At 39.0% G+C, this 17,183-nt stretch overlaps 1 protein-coding gene across 4 annotated transcripts; it reads left to right on the top strand.

Moving 5' to 3' along the window:
- The first annotated feature begins 31 nt into the window (after positions 1–31).
- Positions 32–8,135, top strand: LOC112460200. 4 transcript variants are annotated; one of them, XM_025024796.1, is made up of 8 exons: positions 32–95; positions 1,266–1,475; positions 3,781–3,869; positions 4,603–5,117; positions 5,362–5,616; positions 6,070–6,303; positions 6,578–6,829; positions 7,285–8,135. In XM_025024796.1, the coding sequence occupies exons 4-8, from the start codon at positions 4,712–4,714 to the stop codon at positions 7,452–7,454; spliced, it is 1,317 nt and encodes a 438-aa protein (XP_024880564.1). In that variant the 5' UTR covers positions 32–95; positions 1,266–1,475; positions 3,781–3,869; positions 4,603–4,711; the 3' UTR covers positions 7,455–8,135. The 4 variants fall into 4 exon arrangements, with proteins under 4 accessions (XP_024880564.1, XP_024880566.1, XP_024880565.1 ...); XM_025024798.1 differs by lacking the exons at positions 32–95; positions 1,266–1,475 and adding an exon at positions 1,510–2,425; XM_025024797.1 differs by lacking the exons at positions 32–95; positions 1,266–1,475 and adding an exon at positions 2,598–3,618.
- The last annotated feature ends 9,048 nt before the right edge of the window (positions 8,136–17,183 follow it).

The raw sequence follows: 17,183 nt of genomic DNA, 5'->3' as shown, positions 1-17,183 counted from the left end.
CCTCGCGGCCGGTCAGTGTTTGTTGATCCGACGGGGTACAACCACCCCGGAAAACGAAAGTGAACGGCCCGCGCGGGCGACGTAATTTCGATGCCGTAAGAAAAAAATATTATTGCAGTAATATAACACAAAGTGGAGACAAAAATTAAAATACTGCGACGGTTACTGTAAAAAGTGTCATAGTGTAATATTTTGGGGGAAAGTTAATTGTTAAATTAACTGTTAAATAGCTTTAACCAATATTTTTACGTCAAATTTCATTTTTCACAAATGTATAATAAGCGAACGATAATTTATTCATTTTTTTGTTTGTCATAAATTTAAATTGAAGATTGCGCGGGGAAAAAATGCTTCTTTCAATTCATCGTTGTGATGATTCGATATTAATGGAGCGCGATAATTAACGTGACGCAAAGCAATTGCTATTATCGTTGATTATAAGTATAATAATATGCGCTTAATTATCAGAACATAACGTTTGAAATTTCCATCTACAGTCAACAGATGGAGTCAGTGGTATACACGTTGAAATTAACTCGCAGCTTTACCAACAGATCGTGTAAAACGATCGTTCAATACATTTATATGAATTTAAACTAATTTAAACAGTCCTCGTTTTATTATCATCAATTGTAACAAAACTGGTTTATTTCTCACTCTTTCTTGTTACGTCATGTCTTACGTAACATTCTATAAAAGATCAATGGATAAAAAGATAACAGGCTCTGTATAATGTATTTCATATATCAGATTTATTCATATCAGATTTATGTTCAGATTTGTTTAAATTATGCAATACATTTAATTATGCATACGTAGTTAGGTATTTAAGTTTTCAGCCTAAGAATATAAGAAAATAAAAACAGTTTTATTATCATTTTCCAATATAATCAATCTTTATATCAATAAATTTTTTAAAATGATGAATTAATTTTTCTATACTAATAAAAACTATTCTGAATTTTGATCCTTAAAATACTTATTTTTATCCGTAACACTTAAAAATAAGAAATAATGTTCGAAAGTCTAATTTCTGCATGGAAAAAGTTTACCAAATAATGAAAAAGGTGATCTCCGCAATGTTAAACTATTTTTTTACGATATAAAAAAATTAATTTATCGTTTTAAAAAATTTATTGAAATAAAGAGTAATTATATTGAAAAATAAAAACGATTGTTTCATTTTATCCTTAAGCCGGGAACTTTTAGACATTACTACATATGTAATTATTACCCTTTTTTCACGTTGTTATCGCGGTCAAAAGGATTCGAGAGGCGATTGCTATGATTTTTGACACGAGACACGCGTCTCGTCGCTGTCGATTCCAACGGAGATCGTCGAGGATCAACGCGGACAATGCGGGGTAGCGGCTCGATCTGCGGATGACGAAGCGGGGGAGACATGAATGGAGGTTGACGTCTGGGGTGTCGCGAAGGACATTCCGGCGCTTAAATCGGATCTGGAGCCCAATTGCGTAAGCACGACAGTCACGACAGGCGTCCCGTCACGAGCCATAACGGGTGCGCACTTTTGTCGTATTATAGATGGAAAAGTGCCATACAATCACCTCGTTCCCTCGTGATCCCGCGTCGGGAATTGCGAGAACGAGAATTCGCAGCTAACGCAGCCGCACCTCGATTCTCCCGCCTGGTAATTCGCGTATATCTCACTCGGCGATCCATTCGACGTTAATCCCCGATGGAATTTCGCGCGCCGATGTTTCATCCACAATTTTCCAAATTTATTCGAGCGCCTCTTCGGGCGATTCTGTTGACACGTCGCGTGATAATCCATAACACCGCTTTTACTCGAAGTTTTGTATCTCCACGTATGATTTATCGTTACATTATTATTATTATTACTATTCTGTTATGTTATATTAATTACATTATATTATCTCATATCTCTTTCACTTCAACAAAGTTATTATTATTTTATTGTTTCACTCTGTATTTTGAATGGATGATATCTTCTTTGGAAAAAATGAAGAGGTTGTAGTGGAACATTTGCAGTGGATTAAGAACGATCGTATGTCGTTTGACTCCAAAAGGTTACTGTTCAATTCTAAAAATATATTCAATCTTTTTCCTTCAGTTCCCTAATGCATGTGTATAAATAGAGAACTAAAAATAAAAGATATACAGAGAATACAGAGAAACTGACAAAGAGGATAAAGTGCTCGGGCTTCTCGCCGCCCTTGCTAGAAGACTATGAAATCCCCATTTTCTTACGTCATCCCCCATAGCCGCTGAGTCACGCCATTCTATCGCACCCCACGGGACATCGTAAACATTCGCCACCCTCGTATTCAGGGCTATCGGGTGAAATTGTATGTCCCGAATAGCGCTCGGGGTATATGTTTTCGAAACGTCGAGTGTGCAAAATGTCGGAGAGAGAGCATTTTCGTACAATCGAAAGCAGAAGGTAGGTTCCCAGAAAGTGAGATCAATCTTCGGTGACATGTTAATTATCAAGAATTAAAATTACCTAATCTGTCCTTTCGGAGAGAAATTAGTTTCTGAAAATCAAGATTGATTAACTTCTCTTTTAGATTACCTTTCTCTCGAGTTAATTTTAAAGAATTACAATTGACTATTTTTTTTTTGCATAAGATCGATTTTCGAAAATCAAGATCAATCAGTTTCCTTCACGTTTCTCGAAAAATCATCACTCGCCACTCCGTGGTTCGATTATTCGACACCCTGTACGTTAGTCGCGGCGCCATAACGAAATGTAAATCTATAGCTATTCCGTGATTTCCGTGGCGCGGCCGGACTCGCCAACCGTGTCAATATGTAATTCCTCCGGTTATGAAACGAAAATTTACGAGCACAAGGCCGCCCTGTGCCATTATCATAAGTGAAGAAATTAACGTAATCACAGTCACGACGGCCCTTTCAATTCCCTCAGTAGCGACGACAACGACGACGACGGCAGCGGCGGTGGCGGCGATGGCGGCGGCGGTGGTGGTGGCCGATATATAAAACGTGTAATTCAAGATTTCCCATGGATCGGTTCGTGCTCGAGATCGGATCTGAATTGCGTCAATACGCGCGCGTTGCATAATGATCTGTAATATGGCATAACTCCGCGTATCGCGCGCACACGCCCGTCGCGTTCACGATCACGATATTTCTATTTTGCGGCGCTATCGACGGGGGTATCACGATGTTATCGTCGTAATATGTGGCTCTTGGCCAACGATCGACGGTTTATCAAGCTAGAATCGTTACATAGGCGTTCCATTGGAACGTAAACATCCACATTGGACGAGGTATTCTCCTCTCGACGCGAACAATGAAGTTCACCTTAAATTCACACGTCGGACTTCAGAATAGAAACTTTCCACGTTTATTCTCATGTCTATTCTTATATTAATTTTAAATACATGGGTATTCTGGTTCTTCAGTCATTTCGAAATGCAGACTGACACGACTTACACGGCACGTAAAATCATAAATAGAATAATAATATCCTAAATTCCGACACGAATCGACATGTAGATCGTCTAAGGTTTAAGACGCAAACTTATAATTTAACACAGAGGAGACCGAATTGCCATTAGTTTCTGTCGCGACACGCGATACATAGCCTCTGTAAATATACCATGTCGAAAGGTGAGGATGCCAAACACATGTAAGAAACACGGGAATCAAACAGTTCGAATCACTGTGCGATCAAGCGTTACCGTGCCAGCACCTCGTCTTCGCCGATGCCTGTCTATAGATCATTCCGCTTCGCTCGTTTCAGTTGTGATAACACTTATTTGCATGTCATAGAGCTTCGTGAAACGAAAGGCCTGATATATTACGGATAAATTGTGCTACACGTTGGATAGATAAATCAGAGAAATTACTCTCTTCACGAGGTACGAGTATCTTGTTTACGTATCGTATTTGTTTCCCTTGTCTCACTTTACTTCGTGTTAAAATAATTTTTAGATACTTTATTATTGTTTAAGACTTAAGTATTTATTTATTACAATTATTTTTAGATACTTTAATATTGCTTATACAATTTAAGTATTTTAAATAAAACTATTTTTTTTTTCTTTATTTTACTCAAGAAACACGTTATTAAACAATTAAGAGTTATTTCGATCGTTTGTGCCTTCAAATTATAAAAAATGGCTCCCAGCAAACGTTACGTCTTGTTTAATTTAAAGCAAATTCCTTCTGATTAATTCATCCGGCGCCCATTCGTGTTAAAAGTAAACTCATGTTTCTTAATGAATATATGTCCAACATTGTTTAACAAAAAATCACTTTTTTGGAGCACAAGAACGAGAATAATAGTTTCTTGAACGCTGAATACCATCCCGTTTGCTAAGTTGCTCTACCACAATTTTACAGTTAAAATTGCAAAAAGGAACTATTTTAGTGTATTTTAGCATATTATAATTACGATATGTGATGTGCTGGAGAAGTTTTATTGCAATTAAAATTCGATTCCTTTCGATAGTTGTTCCACAAAATTATATTATTCGCAATAAAGCATAAACAATATGAAGTAATTTGGGATCAAACCGTTTCATACGTCGCGTTACTTCAAACCTGCAAACGTAAACATTGTAGCATCCAAATGTTACCCATCTTTTTCAGAATTATTTCAAGGCATATTTTTTTCCGCAACTGTAGCACAGAGGATTGAAAATTGTCCAAAAATTATTTGGCACAATTTGTAACACGCCGGGAATGCTACGTCAGAAAAATGGAATCGACGAACGCTGAGAGAACGCAGCAACGTAAGGATGAAGCCGGGAGTTCGTCCTTGTTACCCTTGTGGCCTTATTTACCCCCATCGACAGCCGACTCGTCTTTTTTAACTCTCAGTTGTAACTGCGTAAGTGGCTGCGAAGAGTGTAATTATGGAGCTTTTGCCGAAATAAGAGAGAAATGCGCCTACAAGAGACGGAGCAGGAAAAAATTCCCGAGTGCAAAGAAGTCTTTTTCTTCCGAGGGGCCTTCCTTTGTTGAGGTGTCTTCTTCTTCCGAGGGGTCTTCCTTTGTTGAAGTGTCTGTTCCTTTTAAAAAGACATCTAACTCATTTGAGGAGAATACGAAATCGCCTAAAACCAACGAAGTCTCCGTAGTGAAGACCGTAACGAAATCCAAAAGTATGTTTCGAATTCGCGTTGTATTAGGGTCTAGATATTTCAATCCACAGTTTTCAATCATAATACTTGTCTACCATACATCCGTAATTATTATTCGTAATTCCTACTTGACAAAAAATTGTTCGACTGTCCACTTCGCTTCCGAGAATCAAATGTTTAGCATGATCTCTCTGAGAAATCCGGATCAATTTGCCGAATTATTTTGTATTTCGTGTTTGGTCTAAAGTATATTTGTTTCTAACAGGCGAACTCTTTGTCAACTACTGTCCGTATTCCTCCGATAATTGCAGCTGCAAGTCGGGTTGCGCGAAATGCGACTACGCACTCTATACGTATACAGTTAAGAACAAAAGCAAGTTGACAAGTAAAGTCAGACCACTGTACGTAAGATCCTCAAACGGTTTCAGGAAGACGTCCAGCGGAAGTCGGAAAACTGCGAAATCATTTTCATTATTTACTCTGAACATTTCAAGGAAGAAAAAGGCGAGATTCCCTAAAAGTACGTTACACGTTCACATTCGTAAAGCGCTATGTAATTCAAAACTTTTACTTAAAATACTTTCTAATTATACTATCCGCGATTACATAGCTTTAATTTGACAGATTTTCGACTGTTTTAACTCCAAAAATTAAATATAAGTTTAATTGAATACGGCAGATCAAAACTAATTTATCTAATTATACTTTATACACGAAAAAAAATTATGTATTAACAGCATTAAATCTAATTGGAAAAATAATTTTGTTATATCAGTATCTTCCGGTATTCCGGTAATTAGATATTAATCTTGTTATATCAGCAATCCCGGTATAACAGTGTTAATAAAATAAATACTTGTTTTATTAAATCAAGAACATGACATATTATATCAAATTAACAAGGTTATTTCCCATTAGACTAATGTAATAAGACTCTGTTAATAGCACACACTGCTTCTATATAAATTTGTAGTAGAAGTAGCCTTGGAAAGCTGCTATCCCGAGTCCTCCAGCAGTTGCGATCGTAAGTCGGTCTACATAAAACGTAATGTCAAGCTGTATACACCTAAGGAACGAGTACCAAAAACCGAGAAGAGGACATTGGCAAGAATTTCAAAAAACCTAAAAACAACGAAAACTGTGAGAACTCTGAAACTGATCAGCAGTAAGAAAGTTCCGAAGAACGTAGTGGCGGAAATTTCTGAGAGTACGTTACGCACAAATTCCATGTTGTACATTTAAATCCACATTTTTTTAACTTATAACACTCGACCTATTATGACTGTCACGCGATAGATTTTCGACTATTTATTTTACTTCCAGAAACCAGACATATTAAATATTTCAATTCGGGATATATATAGCTCAAGCTAATTTATTTTTATTAATTTATTTCAAGTACTAATATACTTTTATACGTTATTTTTGATTTTATTATTATATATACATACATTCTTATTACAAAAATTTTGTTTTAATAGGAGACTTCATGAAAAACTGGTTTCCTGATTCGTCTAGCAGTAACAGCAACGACTACAATTCGGGCTGTACGGATTGTGGAGAGCTCATAACTACAAAGAAAAAAAAGTTGAAACACAGATCCGAGAGAACGAGAGCCTCAACGAGTACAAGATTATCGCAACTTCTTCGTAATATCGGAACGTCTTCGGTAATCGAGGAATCAGTTAAAAATAAGCAGGATTTGAAACAAACAGCGGAAATATTTTCTAAAAGTACGTTCAAAGACTACCTTAAATTTTTATGGAGGATAATCATGACATGTATAACTGCTTTCCTTGTAATTAAAGCTGTTAAATTTTTATGGACGATAATCGTGACTACTTTCCATGTAATAATGTATAAATTTTCATTATTTTTCTTCTTTATAATTTCTTCTTTGTATATAATTTTATTAATTACGATGTAATTTGAGAATTATTTGTTTTACTGCGAAAGCTATAAACATTTGATTACTCCAATCTGTTACTCGGAACTAATTATTAACTACTATTAACTATTGTGAATAATATTATTTTTAACCACCATTATTAAAAAAATGTTTTAACTAAATAATTATTAACTCATGTACAGACATCTCTTGTATAGATGTATTAGTGTAGATACTTTGTATAGATATATACATATATATGATATTCTCTCTTTTATAAATTTATTCTTGTGTTCTAAGGACGTTTGTCGCGGTCCTCATGCGACTATTCTGAAAGTGATTCTTACTTCACTGATGAAGATTGCTGCAATAACAAGTGCGGGAATATCCGCCAATCACGTCGCACGAAAAACTTGACTGCAGGATTTTATCGGAATTTTAAACAATATGCTAATCGAATTAATAAATAATTTAATTACTGATATTGCCATAAATAATTAATACATTACGGATGTCCTATAAGAAATTTGTGATATACATTAATTAACGACGCTTAATATCACACGCGAAGAAGTTATGTTAAAATAAGCCAATACATTAATATATGATAAATCTCGTTGTATGTATAATATTGAGTTATGTATATACATACATACATATATACATATATATGTTGCAGGCATAATACAAAATCAGGCATTTTACAAAAAGCCGGCATAACGAGATTTTTAGATAAGAAATAGTTTAGAAATGATTTTAGATAAGAAGAGTTTAGAAAAATGCGATTCTTGTACATAATATAATAAAAACAATTTGTAAATATATGCGTGGGCGCGTGGTTCCGCTCCTCCCCCGGATAAAAAAATCTAACTCCAAGTCTATTTCTAAAAACTTAAAACTGAAATTTGGTTGAAATGGGCTTGGAGTTAGATTAGTTTTTTAAGGAGCTACGTCCCTCCCTTGCCTACATATGTACTGTCTGTACACACATATCAGCAAATTACTTCCCTTAGCACTGACACTCTTATATTTCTCAAATATTTAAGCAAAATCTAAATGATGCGCGTTATAAGTAGGTACACGCATGACGTTACGCCGACTTTTTGTAAAATGCCTGATTTTGTATTATGCCTGCAACATATATATATATATATATATCATATATGATATATTATAAACTTTACATATTACATTAATTTATTTGAATATATTTTACCACAACTTCTCTTATGCGTAATAAATACCGATCAATGGAAAAATTATTATGTATGCGATTTTCATGTAATTACTATTGAACAAATTACTAATTTATGTAAATGAGTACCGGTAGAAGAGAAACATTTTAGCGAAGTGACATTTCTCATCCTAATCAAACTGTACTCACTGTATGTTTCTTTTCAGAAAAATGTATAAGCAATAAAGGAATAATATATTTTGCATAAAATGTGCTACAGGAAGTTCCTATATTTAATCTAAATATAAACTTTATATTATTACAGATAGATATAATTTTCTATATATAGCGAAATTGACCTTTCTCTCTCTTTTTCCCTCCTACGAAGCTTTCTTTCCCTTTCGAGAAGACTCTTTCGAGACCGACTCGGCATCCGGACCCGATTAAAACGGTCACAATACAAGTTAATCAGACACAACGGGATCCGTCGGTCGGGGGGGGGGGGATAAATTAAATTAACCCTCTCGCGTCGCCCCCGCAGAAAGCGGCGCACAGCTGGAATGCGATTGCGTAATGCAGATAAAATCGAAATAAGAGATTACCTCGCGCAGGAGGACTGAAATCCCGCAATGACATGCAAATATTTAGATAAGATTGTCTACGCCGTGTAACGGTGCTCGTACACACGCGCGCGTTCTCTCTACGAGCCTGTTTGTGTATACATGGAAGCGCTATTATCGCGCGAATAATGAAGCAAGCATGGGCGGTACGACACTTGCGCTCGGCTATTTTAGCATGCGGAAATAACACAATTGCAGGAAAACGTGTATCATCTAAAATTATCGATGGAGAGAAAATGTTAAAAAGCTTCCTCGACGAAGAAACATTAATTCCGGTATAAAAATAATATCGCTCTTTCATTCTCTTTCTCTCTCTCTTTCTCTCTCTCCCGGATGATTATATAACAACTGAGAATAAATAATTTTGGAGCATTAAAAGTAATATCATCTTTCCGCGTTGCTCCGATCGTATTACTCTAGGTGAGCGTGCATAACGGTGCAACACAGATTGCTATTTTGCATCCGAGAGATAAACATGGGGATCGGAGCGCGCGGGCTGCAAGGTGGCCCCGAGACGCGGCGGGAACATAATACGGGGCGTAAGGCGTCGGGGAAACGGGCGTGTTCCCCATGGGAGTTATGGCGAGAGAGAAAGATAGAGAAAGAGAGAGCGCACGTTTATCCCGACTGAAAAATCGGTGAGAAGGCGGGAGTGAGACGCCAGGGAAAACCTGCGGAGAGAACCGGTCACGTGCGCCTGTGCAACGTGCCGCCGGCTGTGTTCTTGAGTTCACGGCCCGGCTCTACCTTGCCACCGCAACTAGGAGTTGTGACATAATAGGCTCGCCAATCACCTACACCGCGTTCGCACTAACTGGGAAACCGGCGAGCGCGCGAGAGCCAACGCAATTTCCTTTACAGACTGATATATCTATCGATATGAATAAATATTAGATTAATATTTATCAATAGAGCAAACATGGCTGACATAAAAAAATATTATGCTGTAATTTATCTGTTAATTAATATATTAAATATAAAAAAACAAAAATATTATATTGTACAAAGAATGGAAATATTATTGGTATTGGTATTGATATTGGTATTGATATTGGTATTGGTATCGGTGTATACAAAGATATTATAAAACAGATCCCCGACACATTACTTTTTCCTTAGACTGACTTAAACTTTACCTTCTCAATTAAATTTCTCAGAGTCACGTGCATCTGTTGTGTGTTAATCGCAGCAATCTCTTCGAAGAGAGATTCAGAAAAAGGAAAGCGAGGTAATAACAAATTACGTTAGATAAAATAGCGAAGAATTATTAGAATTACGTTCGCGCGTGCACTTGCCGAATCTAGGCCGTGGAAAGTAACTGTTTATATTACCATTACAGTCTTTCCTTTTTTTCTCTCGCTCCTCGTGCTCGATGACGCAAGCGCCGTCGCTTCGAAGACTTCGCGGGGAATATAAATGTTCCGCGTTTTATGGGGCGGTGAATTTTCTCGGCGATTACACGGCTACGGCCGTATAGGATAATGAGAATTAATTTTAGATCCCCGGCTGTTCGCCGCGAATATTTCTGTCGCCAGTTTTACCGTTAACGATAATTTCGCTCGTTTGCGGCTGCGTTGCGACACTTCGCTAGGCCGGCCACCGCGCCGCACCGCTCGCGCGCGAGTTGGGCAAGACAAATCCCGCAAAGGTCTCCGTGTCCAGTCACATTGTTCAGAGGCCAGGTGGGAGCACTTATGCCAGGATAATGGCAATGTTTATAGCGTATAATTAGTGCCTTAGTTGCGCTATCATACGTCATTTCTCCGCCGAGCCTGCATCAAAATCGATACGTCGAGGAATTAAACTGTACGGAACGTTCGAGCGAACGCGTTGCGTTTGAATCGAAAATAATGAAGAAATATACATGGCATATAAAAATATATAAATCGCAGCGCGACGTAAACTCGCTGACCTCGAACAGAGAAATAAATATAATAAGAAAACGAGAAAAACATTTAAACGTAAAGTAAACATAAAAATTTTAAATTCCAAGAAAATTTGAGAGAACAGAACGCATGGATTCAATATTCGCTAACGATCCACTTGGTCGACGAGATGCGTAAAATTCTGAGACGTAAATATACTCGCAGATATCCTTAAAATAATTTCGCATCCTTCCAGGTAAGGTTTCTGAAATTACCGAAGAACACTCTCGAACGAAAATCGGATAGTAACGGTTCGTCCGCGCGTCGAATTCGTCGGCGCGAATCGCGCTGACCATGAAGTTACCAGAAAATCCGACGAATTCACGGGCGGTTATACTTTCAGAGTTCCGCGAAATTCGCGACGAGAGCTGATTTATACGCGTGAGATGCGCTTCGCGCGGAACGCGCATCACCTCCTCCGCGCAAGGTGGACTATTTTTAAGCATTTCGTTATATTTACGACGGGCGAAGTGCGACGATACATCCCGCGATACATTTCCGACGCGTTATCGAATCGCCGAAGAGAACAATCGCCGAGACTTCGATCATTTCTGACATCGGTGCGCTTTGGCAAGCTCGCGCGAAACTATCTATGGCTACGGATCCGAGGCGTTTTTGTCCTCTGTGCGTCCTGAATTGCAGAGTACCACTATTCATTCATTCATATACGAACGCGCGATTAGGTCGAATTTCTCTTTGACATGCGCGCGCGAGGGCAGGAATTCCTGCGCAATCGTCCTGCGCGACGGTCCAAATGCGTTTCACGTGCCCGATTACACGCGTGTCCGTTTACATGAATTGTTTCGCGATGCCCCGAGTCACGCGCCTCCCTCGTGTGCAGCACTCTGCGCCTGAGCAAAGAGTCACGGATGCGATTACGAGGGATCCACACGTGTCCACGCGTCGCGGCGCCTTTCCTGACGCAAGGCTTTTATCGGGCCGCCCGCTATAACGTGATCTCCAGTACACGTGGTGAACGCGAGATCCTTATGTAAGAGAGCGGGTTACGGATGTAGATATATCTGAACGTGTATTTCCACCCACGCCTGCGCTTCGTACGATTGTAGCGATAGACTGCTGGTTAATATTAAACTTTATTTCCGAGAAAGAGGATCCCAATTTTCGTGGGAAAATGACTCTCTTAAGGTAACCAAATGCCTCGTCATCTAATTAGTGACGCGCATGGATTTAATGAGATTCTCACTGTCCCTATCTACTATCTAGCGAAATCACTGCTAAGGGAACGGGCTTGGAAAAATTAGCGGGGAAAGAAGACCCTGTTGAGCTTGACTCTAGTCTGGCACAAAACTTTTTTTTTTAACGCGGGGAAATCTTCTACTACTGGGATCTCAGGCCAAAGCCCGATTTGCCCAGTAGCTCTTTCAAAAGAAGGGGAAGACCCCCTCGCCTCCGGGAAAAGACGAGAGAAGTGCCGAATTTTTACCGGCTAAAACCCCGCGGGCGTTCCTCTCGGCACGTTTAAGTGAGGGGGCAGCGGGTAGTGCAATGATTCGTCCGCCGCCCAGTCTGGCACAAAACTCAATTCTAATTTTTCGCCCGTGCAGACAAATATAAAATTAATAATAAGCATAATTGTGCACACAGAAAAGCACATACTATCTGCAAGTAAATATTATTTGTTCCAAAAGTATTTGATAAGTTTATATATCCGCAAATCTATATACCATAAAGTCATCACAAGTATCTCACTTACTCATATTCTAAATCTTAGCAAGTCTATAGTACTTCAAACAAGAATATTAAATTAATACAAGAATTCGGTTTACTTACTATATAGGGCTATAGGGTGAAAGAGAAACATATACTTAAATATATGTATAATATTCTTGAAAGAGGAATAAATTCTTGTTTGAGCATAAAATGATGAGTTTTTCTAAAACTTGTGTGCCAAGTATATCTTAAAACTATTATTAAGAAAATATTCTTTGTTAAAGAAAACTATTACTTAAAACAAATAAAATAAAATAAGTAATTGCTTTTCTTGGCTGTAGAATGATATTTTTCTGTGTGTATATGCATATAATCAGAATATAATAATAACAAATATTTTTTTCGTATAACAATCACCTATTTTTGTAAAAAAGATATTGATTCCAATTTTTTTTACGTAAACCTGCAAAATAAATAACCAGCTACTGTCTGTTCAATTTAATACGGTAATCAGTGCTTTCAATGCCAAAGTGCGTTCCAAAATATCTCTGCCTCAAAAAAGTTTAATTTAAAGACTATATCATTGTATTATTTATTTTATAATATGTATATTTTCAGGTATCTCCTCGTTAAAACGCGTAACAAACATCCGCCTGACATTTCCTAAATATGGATAAATACGCTCTAAAAATACGTTCTACGAGAAATCTCATTAAATTAAAATTAAGAACAGAGATTGTAAAGTACATGACGGAATGGGTTCAGCTCCTTAACGAGGCCGGCTGCGATAATTATGGACGTCCTCCTCGCTCTCTACGAAATACCTCTGCGTAAAGACGCCCACGAGTTTTTTGTGTTATGTATCTTCGCGCACGGAGATAATTATTTTTATCCCGCCCCTTTGACAAGAATGTCAAGATATGTAAAAATAAAAAAAAAGTTTAACGCAAAGGTCCAATCGAGCGTGTCTTCAATCTCACTATCGTTGCACTCCTCCAGAAAAATATGTACGCACGGCAGCGAAAAGCATTCTAGAAATCAATCGGCCGGCTAATGAATCGCGAATAAATAAGGAGAGATATTTAATTTAAAAATTAAAGGTAAATAATTTTAGTTTTATAATTATTTAGTTTGATTAAAGATAATTAATATGTAAGTTTCTCTCCATTAATTCGTCAACTGTCTGTCGCCGCACTCATTGTCAGCGCCGCGATAGCGTATTCCAGAGGCACCACCGTCGGACGTAATTATCGTCGAAGTGACGGCTATTGTTGGACGGAGCGTAGATAACGCCCCGAGAAAAATAACGCGGTGGCCCACGATGGAAAACGAGCCGAGTGACGCGACGCGCTAACTCGCGTTGCATGCCGCGTAACACTTATCTCGCGGCTTCGTTCCGCCGCGCCGCTCGCGTTCCTCCGCGCGGGGCCTCCGGAGCGTGCAGCCCGGGCCCCCTCGTATGCTCCAGAAACCTACTTTTTCGAGTCACCGTGGCACAGCGACGACGGATCCCCCGCAATCTCGCGTGCCACCGGCTGTTATGTCAACCGAGGGAGAAAAGAGAAAAAAAAAGCGAGCGCCCTGCGAGCCGAGGAAACCCGGGGCGATTTCAGCCTCCCTTCCCTCCCCTCCCTCGTCCCTGTGCGAATCTTGGATAATCGAGCTCGTTGGAAATAATAAATGCTCGCGAACTGGAGTATTTCCGAAAGAAGCGAGCTGATCAACCTTGCAAAAATCGAGATATTAATAAATCTGAGTGCCAAGATCTATTTCAGGATCTAATGTGACGATAAATAAATTCTACTACAATGGAAAAGCGCAACTTGCGGCTATGAATAATGCTTCTATTTGCGGAATGACCTATTGTGAGATGATTACGTCAATTACCTAACCGGACTGTAGGCGATCGCTTGTGCGTGCCACGTTGTCGCGTTTCTAACGCGATCTTCTTAGGGGAATCGTATGAGTACAGAGAGCACAAAGTGTTATCTGGTATATCAATCGCATCAAGCGCTATTAATGTAAAGAATGAGTGGAAGAAGACTTTGAACACCGAGGGAACCGATTAGAAGAAAACTAAAGTGCAATTGCTCGCCACGAAGATTAATGCCTCGTGCCGACGCTTTATTGCGACGCGGATGTTCCTTTCTTTCTCTCTCCAATTCCGATATTTCAAGCGACAGAACTGCAATATATCCGTAGCTGTATTTATACGCTCGTAATTCCCTCAAAATCGATTCGCCATTGCTTTTAGTCAGTCAACGCGATTTATTATTGCGTCAGAACGCGCCAGATTTCCGTACTCAGCGCGTACGATTTTTTGCGATTAATCGGACGATTAACTGTGAAGAATTTATTCTAACTCATATTAACAAACAACAGTTAAACTTTCAAGGTAACGTAAGATAAAAAAAATATCGCTGTTTATTGCTCGCTTGATATTTACATCGTTTGCTCGTTACATAATCGTAGCTCGCGGTACGACCGCAAGTGCATCGAACAATCGCAGCCGTTGTGAGCATCGGCGATGATTTTTCAATTAATCTCTTTGCCTTTTTATCTACCAGGGGACTGCACGGTTCACCGCGAACCGCTGCAATAACTTATAAACACACGCGATAAGTGAGACTCTTGCGCATTACAATAGTACAACTTGGTCTTTTCACGTGACCTAAATCCAACTAATATCACTCGGACGACTCGAAGACAAATCGACGCACGTGAAAAATTTCAGATAAACGGTTTTAGATTTATGTTTATCTACCTGCCATTCGTAAATCGTTCTTGCGGGACGCAAGACAGACATAGTTGACAAATTGGTGGAAACTTAAATTAATCATCTTTAACCAAACTAAATTTTAATTCAATTTGTTAAAATTTTAATTAAATTCAAGTTAAATTCTTTTAAATTAATTGTAATTTTAATTTTAATTAAGTTAAACTCTTTTTATTTACAATATAAAGATGGTAAGAATTCCGATGGCCGAGCGCTGACAAAATGCACCGGCTATCATCTCATTGCAACAATGCAACGCAAAGTCCAAAGTCAGCAAGGTGGAAGCGTGATGCACGTGCCGAATAACAAGGCGAGGAACCGATGACGACGATGCACGGCCGCGCAGCGCAGCGCGTTCGAGCGTCGCGCAAACATATTTGCAGTCGTCGCCGTCAGGAATTGATAACGGGCCTCCTTATCGTGGTTACAATGCAGCTGTGCGGTCGCGGCCAGCCCGCGCAGATCGTCCGTTATCATCGAAGCTACGCGACTCCATCACACGTCGGGCAAATTTGCTATTTTAATCGGGAGAGCAAGGGGAGAGGAGGCATGATGTAACCGTATACATAATACCGTGGGATTTAAATATAGCCGTTCGCTGCCGGGAATGTCGCGACATTTCGCGTCCATCTCACGGCACGGAACGCAACGCGATCGGGCGGAAAAATGCGTTTCGTGCGGGGGAGCTTTGTATCTCGAGGGAATCTCGTCGGAAGCACCGAGAAGCTGCATTTTGTCGAGAGGGGAGATCCGCTGATCGCGGATCCATCTCGGCAAGACGATCGAAATGATGTTCGTCGTTCACCTCGACGACGCACCGAATTAACGCGCGCACCGTTTGCATCTGCGCGTGCATTCTATATATTTGCGGCTCATCTTATCGCGCGACATTGATAACGCCGCCGTTGATTTGAACTGTGTTTGCCAATCGAATGCGAAGGCAGAAACGAGTAAGTCGCAGGCGTGTCCTCTCTAGCTGCATCGCTCCTCGTATTTTTTGCGCAGATAAAGTTTAACGTAATTAAAACGTGAATATGCGAGAGAAACTGATTAAATGTTTGCGAAGAATTCATACTTCTTGAAAATTCAAAGAAGAAGCAACTTGAAAAGTAAATTGCTACTTGAAGAATAAAGAAATTTCGGAGAACTTAATTAATAAAGATGTAAGAACCGTCTGCTTTATATTATAATCGATATGTTTTCGAGGAATTACGGCAATAATTACTGCGATTACATCAAGCAAGGGATCGGAAAATGCGAAGAAGACCATAGGACGCAACGCGCCAACCAGGCAAACGTACACATCCTCGCGCGCAAAGTGCAGTTAGTATGTTAATCGCGCGCGCGCTTACGTAATTCAGCGCTATGCAAAAGCGGTGATTTATTACTAACTCGTTAATTGGCGAGATACTATTCTGAGCGAGCGATTCTAATTAGGAATCCACCGGTTGAGTAAACGTGCGATAAAAGTGCCGCTCGTTTCGCGAGTGCATCGTTACGAACGGAGATCGCACGTTTTTCCTCCTCGATTATCGATCGTGTTAACAGCGTTATTGTCGAATAAAAATCAATTTAAAGAGGCGTGTCGATACATTTCCGAGATTAGATCGTCTAACAAATTACAAGAGATAATAATATCAATTAACGTTTTAATCGGCCAACATCTTAATTTGTAGAAACCGTCAATACCTTTTTACATATTATACTTCAAGATTTTTGTTCGTTAAAGTTTTTTTTATTTTATTTAATTTTTGTATTTAATTTTTTTATTTATTCCGTTTTCCGTTTCTCTCCAGAAAAAAAATGTTTAATACAATCTACATGGAACAATAATATTTGTATTAGGAAGTTAATATTGAAAATCCTAAATTAAACAATGTAAATAATTATAATAATATAGCAGTCGAAACACGTCACCTAACTTAGTAACTCGTGTTCACGCGTGTTCAACAATTTCTGCACAATTTGTCTCGCAACGGCAGCCAGCGACAACCATGTTTATTTAATAAAAGTCTAGACTGCACCGCGCTGCG

Source organism: Temnothorax curvispinosus, unplaced genomic scaffold, assembly GCF_003070985.1.
Source record: "Temnothorax curvispinosus isolate PA1 unplaced genomic scaffold, ASM307098v1 QBEX01010385.1, whole genome shotgun sequence".
Lineage (NCBI taxonomy): Eukaryota > Metazoa > Arthropoda > Insecta > Hymenoptera > Formicidae > Temnothorax > Temnothorax curvispinosus.
This window is presented reverse-complemented; position numbering and strand designations above follow the sequence as displayed.